This window comes from Mastomys coucha, unplaced genomic scaffold (assembly GCF_008632895.1).
Source record: "Mastomys coucha isolate ucsf_1 unplaced genomic scaffold, UCSF_Mcou_1 pScaffold16, whole genome shotgun sequence".
Lineage (NCBI taxonomy): Eukaryota > Metazoa > Chordata > Mammalia > Rodentia > Muridae > Mastomys > Mastomys coucha.
The window spans coordinates 93,818,313-93,826,968 of NW_022196898.1; the positions used below are offsets into that span (position 1 = coordinate 93,818,313).

Genomic DNA, 8,656 nt, shown 5'->3' on the forward strand with positions numbered 1-8,656 from the left:
ACATCCCCTCCCTCCCCCATGTAGATAGACCTAACACCCTCTCCCTTTGTGTTCTCAAGATTGAGAGTGGTTGCTATCATATCACAGGCCCTAGTTATATCACAGGCCCTAGTTGGTTTTTGTTTTGTTTTTAACAAATTGAGTCTTAAATATGAGAATTGAAACACTGAGTTACTAAGTTTCACATTCTGTGTGTAGTAAGGTTATTGGATGGTTGCTTGGCAGAAAACAAATGAACTGTGCATAGTTAATTCTGAAAGGTAAAGGTATGAGGATATTCAATGACAGCCTTAACAGTTATGTGTGTTGCTCTGCACAGCCCTTACCGATCCATTCTCCCGTGGGCTCCCACATCTCTATTTTTAGTGCCAGTATAATGTACCACTCCTTCAAATGCTAATGGATCACCAGAAAAATGAACAGTTCTGTGGTCCTCAAGTACTGTTTGAAACTACCACCTACCTTATTAATTTTATTATCCCTTTCTCTTTCAGCATTTCTGTGTTGTATCTACCTTTTTTTCGGTTCCAGAATCTCAGAATTCTCTTTACTTGTGTGGAGCTTGAATGGTAGGAACTTTGTCCTTATCTGCAAATGCTCACTTGCCTGTAGGCTGTCTTGTCATCCTCCAGAATGCAGAGGTCCTCCTCACATGAAGTCATCATGGTTTCTTCCTCCTGGATAGCAGATTCCCTGTACAGGTGCCAAGGCCCTTGCATTTCCTTCCAGGTCTTGATGCTACTGTAATTACCTAATGGATCTTGGTATTCGTTAACCTCTGTGCCTCTAGCCTAGCAAAACAGCTCTCCGACATTTTCAATAAGTGTTGGCTATCTGCATAAATGAATACCTTCAGGTAAAAGGAACATGACCAGTGGGGCTTTTGTGCTTTTAAGATTATCTGAGGGAAAAACACTGGAGGAACATCAGCAGCTACTTTAAAATTGGATTTGACTACTACTCTTAGTCAGTCACCCAAAAGCACACACAGCAGCTTAAGCAGTATCCATGGCCCATCTAAAAGAGCTCTGGTGCTCCAACCTTGGCTGAGATCTCACTCGTGATTTCTTGCCATATTCATCCAAACACTTCCCTATTAGGAGTCCAGTTTGGGTCTCTCTTTAATCTGTTTCTCACTTCAGCACAAGGGACTTTTCTAGGATGCATTCCTTTTCCTTTTAAAAATACTGGTGTCTTAATATTAGGTGAGGAGTATTTCAGGCATAGGAACACATACACCATAAAGATATGCCAGTGGTTCTTCTCATTTCAATTGTCACACTTTTGTGTTTATAAATGTATGAAAATGTAATCTACAGTAAAAGTACAGAACCTTAAGTGAAGCCCCATGACTCTAAAGGGCCATTGAGCCTGTACAGAAGTTCACTGAGGTGTGGTTTGAGTGGCTACCTTAATCTAGACGAGTGATGTTTTTATGTGGCTTTGTTCTCTCCATTTCCCTCAGGATGCTAACTTTTCAACAGGGATGACTTTCATGAATTACTCTAGATTCAATAGTCTGTGTTCTTTTCTATGCTTTTTCTAAATTCTAGGTGTCTGCCATATTGAACATTTATAGTCACTGTGCTCTTTCTGTCTTTAGGCCTGAACACTAGCCAGTACTTCTTCCAGGTCCATGCAACCACCAATATACTGGTAACCTGATGTCTTTTTATTACACACTCTCAGTGCCCACCGCCTGACATATGGTGGTTCAGGTATCTGGATGTCAGTATGATAACCTCGGGTTAAGTGCCGGTGCCTACCCCTGTTTTTCTGGCAGGTCTTCATATTTGATGTTGGACAGAAAACCTGGAAATCTTATGACTGGTCACAGATTACAACTGTGGCAGCTTTTGGAAAATATGACCCAGAACTTCTGTGCTATGCTCATTCAAAAGGAGCCAGGGTAGTGCTAAAAGGTATGTTTTTAGCAGATACATGTCTAACCATGCAAAAAAACAATGTGTACTGTTTACTATATATAGTCCATTTTATGCCTCTTTTATTCAAAACCTTAGTTGTAGATACCATTAAATCTATTCCACAAATACAAATTTTTAAAAATAAGCGTACTTCTTGTTTTTAAGCAAATATGATTGTCTAGTTATAGCATGCTGACTTTTAGTAATGGTCTACAAGTTCTGCTTCTAATTAAGGATGGTTTTAGCTCACAACTGTTTTGAAGATTAGTAAGCAATGGCTGTTATTAGGTACTATTTCTCCACTTGGAAAGCAGATTAGAGGCTTAATATTCCAAAATTTATGGTGTGTTTCAAAGACATTATGTCTATTTGGGAGTCGCTTTGAGAAGGAAATGGCTTTACCTATGAAGAGTATCCATATAAATAGGTCTGTTTCTCCAAAGGTGATGTGTCCCTGAAGGATATCATCGATCCTACCTTCAGAGCATCATGGATAGCTCAAAAAGTTAATTTAGCCAAAACACAATATATGGATGGAATTAATATAGACATAGAACAAGAAGTTAGTTGCTCATCACCTGAATATGAAGCATTGACAGCTTTGGTCAAAGAAACCACAGAGTGTTTCCATCTTGAGATTGAGGGCTCACAGGTAAATATTCATTTTTGTTGGTGGTGGTGGTAGTTTTTTAATCAAAATATATTCACATACTTATGACTGGTGGCATCTTATTTTTATAGCAATGGGGGAAGAGTTTCTACACACATTTCCCAAAACCCCTTTTCTGGAGTGTTACTGTTATTAAAGCCCTAGGTTTCTATTTATATCAAAATACAACACTGCACTTGTTCTGTCCTCATGTCTGCAGCACTGTACACTGTGGGCAGCAAAAAGCCAGGAGAGCCTAAACTGGCTTTTACCGGTACAGAGCAGAAAATGCAGGCACTAAAGAGGGTAATGCTGAGCAACTGCCTCACACTCTAGGCTCTGTTTGCAAAGCACTCGGGGCCCATGAAAGCTCAACAGACTAATTCTATGGAACCAGTCAGAACTACGACAGTAGGGCCAGGAGCATAATTAGAGCAGATTTCAACACAAGGCATCCTGTCAGACAGTGTGTAGGTAGCAAAGGGCAGTGTGCCTCCAGATCAGGGCTGTTAAACATCATTGCACACTAAGATGATTCAGGATATGTATAGACACATATCCACACTGGAGAGTCACTCCTAGATATATACATGAGGTCCCTGGTACAACCTCTAGCACACACACACACACAAAATTACTGAAAAAATTAATTATCCCTATCTTTAAACATTTATAATCCTGCCAGATGTGATGGTATATGTCTTTAATCCTAGTGCTTAGTAGAGGCAGAGGGACTGGGAGTTCAAGACGAGCCTGGGCTACATAGTGAGATGCTGTCTCAAAACAGCCAAAATATTTAAGTAGACTCACGCACACCTCCTTGGTATCCATGGAAGATTGTTTCCAGTGGATATCAAAATCTGTAGATGCTAGAGTCATGTACATAAAATGGCAAAGTATTTGATATACTATATGCAAAACTACTCATATTTTAAAATCATTACTAATAGTACCTAATACAATGTTATATTAATAGCCACTATATTAACTGTTGAGGATATAACAATAAGAATAATATCCACACATAGACAATTTTAGAAAATTAGCAAACATTTTTATTTGTACTTTGTAGAATTTATAAATGCAAAAAAATCACCCTTGTATAAAGTATGTATAATAAATATACTCTGAGTATCTATTATATATCTATGTACTATTCATCTAAGGTAGAGCATCATAAGTACTATGAACTAATGATCCTGAAGCTTGCCCTAGGGTCTGATGGGGGTGTTATTTAAAATTTCCTGACATTAATTCATTGAGTGTGGGATAGAGCTTAGGGACCAGCAGTTTTACCATGTGCCTTGGGTGATTCTGATAGAGCTGGTTGTCACATGAGACTCACTGGTCAGATTATATGACACAAAGATGGACTTCTCAGTGGGAAGGAGACTCGTGCCTTTGACTGAGAAGACGGTATAGCCCTTACACTCAGTAAATTTTCAAAAAGTAGCATTCAGTGGAGGAATTCAAGTTTTCAGCATAGATCAGCAATAGCAAATGCCTGGCACTCACGGTACCACATGCCTCTCAAATTTTGACCTCAGAGAATGTCTTCATTCTCCTTTAGTAGAGGGTTAGAATTAGCATGTAGAGAGCAATCTATGTGCCAGTGCAGATCGACGCACAGCAAAGGGGCAAGGTCAAAGGGACTAGCAAAACCAAACTCTTACATCAGGTGAATATATTGCATGAAGCTCCTATCTATAGGAGTAAAGTGTAAAGACTACCAGACGGAACGATTCAGAATCCCGGGCTGGAGAATGCATTTTTATTAAGTATATAGCAGATGACATTGGAAGATTATCCTGGGGTAATATGTAAACTTGGAGGAGAAATGAAGACTAATAAGTGGTAACAATCTAGAAGACCTAGAAGTAGAGGGTTACAGCTTAGAGTCCCTTAGAATGGGATGAGGAACACCGCTGTTGCCCTCAGGATTTCATAAATATGTGTGGAATTATTTTTTTAAATTTATTTTGTCTGTGCATGAATGAGTGTGTGTGTGTGTATGTGTGTGTGTGTGTGTGTGTGTGTGTGCGCGCGCGCGTGCCTGTAAAAACAACTCTGTGGAGTCAGTTCTCCTTCCATCAGTTACAGAGAACAAACTCAGGTCTCCAGGCCTGGTGGCAATTACCCGTATCCTGAGTCATCTTGCTGGCCCTGAATAAATTAACTAAAGGAAGATTTTAAAAGTTACATATCATATACAGGGTTAGTTTTGAAATCCTTGCAATTCAAGGCAACATACTCTTAGTGTTCAAGATATATAAATAATAACAGAATAGATTGTAAATTTAACTTAGAGCAGTGGTTCTCAACATGTGGGTCCCAACCCCTTAGGCAAATCTCTATGTTCAAAATATTTAATTACAACTCATAACAGTAGCAAAATTACAATTATAACATAGCAACAAAAATACTTGTATGGTTGAGGGTCACCACAACATTAAAGGTCACAGCATAGGAGGGTTGAGAACCACTGGCTTAGAGGTACTGACTTTCTCAGTTACTGCAAGACAGCTCCATTTTGTAATAAGAGGGAATGACAAAATGGGGCCAATATGTAAACACTTTACTTCAGAGCCATTTATTATAGAATTTTTAATACTCAGTGAAGCATAGGGAAAAACTGTGACAAAGTTTGGTAAGATAAGTTAGACAAAATATAATTATTTTAACATAAAGGCTCAATTTATAATTATTAGGTGTTTACTGGGTGCCTAATTAAGGGAAAACATTTAGTGGGATTTTAGACTGTTGCTATACGTTAAAATAAAACAATATTTAATTGAGGTATAAAAATTCCTTCTCAAAAAAAAATATTTAATTGAGGTAAACCCCCTTATTTTAAGATACTCATCCTTGTTGATCACCATTCAGAATAAAGGATAATTTATCACCTGTTTCATTTCTCTGTTTCCAGAAACTAAGATCATTTAAGTGATATGTTTAGCATTCTGAGTTGACAAATAAATTCCAGTTCTCTGACTGTATGTACATGTGTATGTAGTATTTGGCCCACTGTACCATGCCATATAATTGTGAATCAGGGACTAACTCAGAATACCATCAAGCAGTACCAACAGAGACCTGTGTAGCCTGCACAGTACTTTAAAGTCTTCTGCATTTGATTTCTTTTCACATGGCTCCGACACCATGCATTATCATTGAACTGGCTCCTTCCAGTCAGTGCGTTCCCAGCCCAGGCTTTGAGAACATTGGATCTGAAATCCTCTTTCTTTACAGTGCTGTTCCTGGTTCCTGTGTATCCAGATATAGAGGCAGGCTAGTCCAAGGCAGTAACAAAACATATTTATTAGAGCTCTTCTACAGGAGTTAAATTCCATATGCATACATTATAAGCATTTTATTTTCCAGTAGAATAAGGCAAGAAAATGTTATGTAAATAAATAATATATAGTGTTTTTACAGGTAACCTTTGATGTAGCTTGGTCACCAAAGGGCATAGACAAAAGGTGCTATAATTACACTGCGATTGCAGACGCCTGTGACTTTCTTTTTGTGATGTCTTACGATGAGCAAAGTCAGATCTGGTCAGAATGTATTGCAGCTGCCAATGCTCCCTACAATCAGACATTAACTGGTAAGAATCCAAAAAATGATCACTTAATTAGTAATATTCATTCCAAAACCTCAGACACTAAGGTGTATTTTAGTATTTTTAAATTATTTATATACTCCTTCTATATAAAAGAATAATATATATATTATTCTTTATGAATAATATATAACAAAATGTATTATAATAAAATGCAAAAGTTTGAGAGCTTTAGTATTTTCAAAACTATTAAGGAATAGCTTTATTATTGATTCTGCATTGTAGATAAGATGGGACTCGCATAGGGATTTTTACTTCAGGCCATACTCTTGTCATATGTATTTTTGTTTAGTATTATGGAAATTAATGCAGAAATCCACAACTAGTTCAGAATTCAGATAATAACTGTGTATGTATATATATGCATATGTGAATGTTTATGGACTCAACCATATATATTCAACCAGAAATGGCAAGTCCTGAGTATCATGGGTACTCTGTATCTCTCTCACACACACACACACACACACACACACACACACACACAGCTCAAGAACCATTTGTGTGTTGGATAGAAAGACTGGAAGAGCCAGAGCTGGGGAAGCCCAAACCAAAGTGTCCTGTGGTGACAACAGGACTGTGCATTCATGAGTGGGCAGCATCTGTGGCTGTGGCTTAGACTGGTCCAAGATGTAGCTAGTCAACATTATTGGGTGTAGTTGGAGAATTTACTCATGTTCTTTGTGTTCTAAACTACAGCTTGGTATAGTATAACAGCAAGGAAATTTTTTATTTCCACCAGTCATTAGGAAATACACATCATATTTTTAAACATGGAACACTTGGGTTTCTATAAGAAATTCTGAATATCACTGCCACAAAGTTTAAGATTTATAGAACTTTTTTTTAAGCTTTAGAATTCCAAATATCAAATATATGTTAGCAGTTAACACCTAAATTAGTATGATTTCTTGAAATTTTCATTTCTCCTGTATTTTGATTCCAGTATCATCTACACTGGCTATCATCTCTTATTTAAACAAACAAAACAAGACAAAAAAAAATCTTAGAAAGCAAGACATAGGACTTGCAGTCCTTACAGGATGACTTTTATGACATTATAGAAGAAAACTCACCTTGTATCTGTACAAATATACCGCTTTTCCAAACTTAAGATCTAGCGTGGTTGTCCAGCTTGTATGTACAGACTAACAGATGTATAAGCAGAATAATTACGTGCTTTTCTATCCCCATGTGACTAGGATATGCTGACTACATCAAGATGGGCATTAGCCCTAAGAAACTTGTAATGGGTGTTCCCTGGTATGGCTATGATTACATTTGCCTAAATCTCTCAAAGGTAAGAACAACTTATATTGGACATATGTGATATTACTCCACTATATACTTTGTTCTGCTCTGAATATATGAAATTTTATTTAAATAATTTCTGAAATGCATTTTGAGGGTAAGCTTTGTTTCTTTTTAATTCTTTAATATCATGGCAGTTTCTAAATGCCATGCATTTCATTTTATTATCAATTTCAGGATTATCCTGTATAATCAGGTTATTTGTAGCATATCTTTTTTTAAAAAATTATTTATTTTATATATATTAGTCCATTTCAGACACACCAAAAGAGGGCACTGGATCCCATTACGGATGGTTGTGAGCCACCATGTGGTTGCTGGGAGTGAACTCATGACCTCTGGAAGAGCAGTTAGTCCTCTCAACTGCTGAGCCATCTCTCCTGCCCTATAGCACATCTTTTATTTCTAACAGTTTTATTATTTTTCTCATTTGGCTTTTAACATTTGCTCAATAATAGCATGCACACTTCTGGATTCCAGGGTGATATCTGCACCATTGCAAAGGTCCCTTTCAGGGGGGCTCCTTGCAGTGATGCTGCAGGACATCAGGTGCCCTACAAGGTGATCATGAAGCAAGTAAACACTTCTGTTTCTGGAAGCCGGTGGAATAAAGACCAGCAAGCTCCTTATTACAACTACAAGGTGAATTTTCACAATTTTTGAACATTTATGCTATTTATATAATTTTATTATGTTGTGATTAGGTGTTTGGCATTAACAATTTACCAGTTTTACTGTTCGTGTAAGCCTATCTTTGAGTCTGTGAAATCAGTAGATTTAGTTCTCCAGAGAACAATTCAAGTTACATTACTAGTGCAATACTTTGGTCATTTTCCTTTTGAAAGTTCTATAAAATGTGCATATCACAAACAGGACTTCCTTAAGAGTTGACAATTATGCTAAGGTATTTGAAAGGACTTTGGTCAAAGTAGGTTTTATGCTTGAAAATCTCGATATGAAAGGCAGAGTAGTAGATGAGTCATGATATTTTTATATTGAAAATTAACAGCATCTATCAAGTTTATTCTAAAAGTAAAACAAATCATAAGGAATGTTAAAATATAGAGACAGGAAATTATTACATAAGAAAACATGAGCCAAGGAGTGGTGGCGCACGCCTTTAATCCCAGCGCTTGGGAGGCAGAGACA

General features: G+C 37.2%; 2 protein-coding genes across 5 annotated transcripts in view; one reads left to right on the forward strand and one right to left on the reverse strand.

Moving 5' to 3' along the window:
* The window catches only part of Ctbs (chitobiase), a 14,661-nt gene that overhangs the window by 2,130 nt on the left and 3,875 nt on the right, over nucleotides 1-8,656 (forward strand). The window contains exons 2-6 of the mRNA XM_031375775.1: nucleotides 1,784-1,922; nucleotides 2,369-2,577; nucleotides 6,010-6,181; nucleotides 7,399-7,496; nucleotides 7,988-8,149. Coding sequence (XP_031231635.1) covers nucleotides 1,784-1,922; nucleotides 2,369-2,577; nucleotides 6,010-6,181; nucleotides 7,399-7,496; nucleotides 7,988-8,149 — 780 coding nt within the window. The remainder of the gene's footprint in view (nucleotides 1-1,783; nucleotides 1,923-2,368; nucleotides 2,578-6,009; nucleotides 6,182-7,398; nucleotides 7,497-7,987; nucleotides 8,150-8,656) is intronic.
* Spata1 (spermatogenesis associated 1) overlaps nucleotides 5,873-8,656 on the reverse strand; it is a 37,766-nt gene continuing 34,982 nt past the window's right edge. For 3 of the 4 annotated variants that reach the window (XM_031375771.1, XM_031375770.1, XM_031375773.1), the window contains exon 15: nucleotides 5,873-6,161. The gene's annotated coding sequence lies outside the window, so the exon portion shown is untranslated. Of the gene's footprint in view, nucleotides 6,179-8,656 lie in introns of all 4 variants that reach the window. The other variant, XM_031375774.1, reaches the window with a different exon arrangement.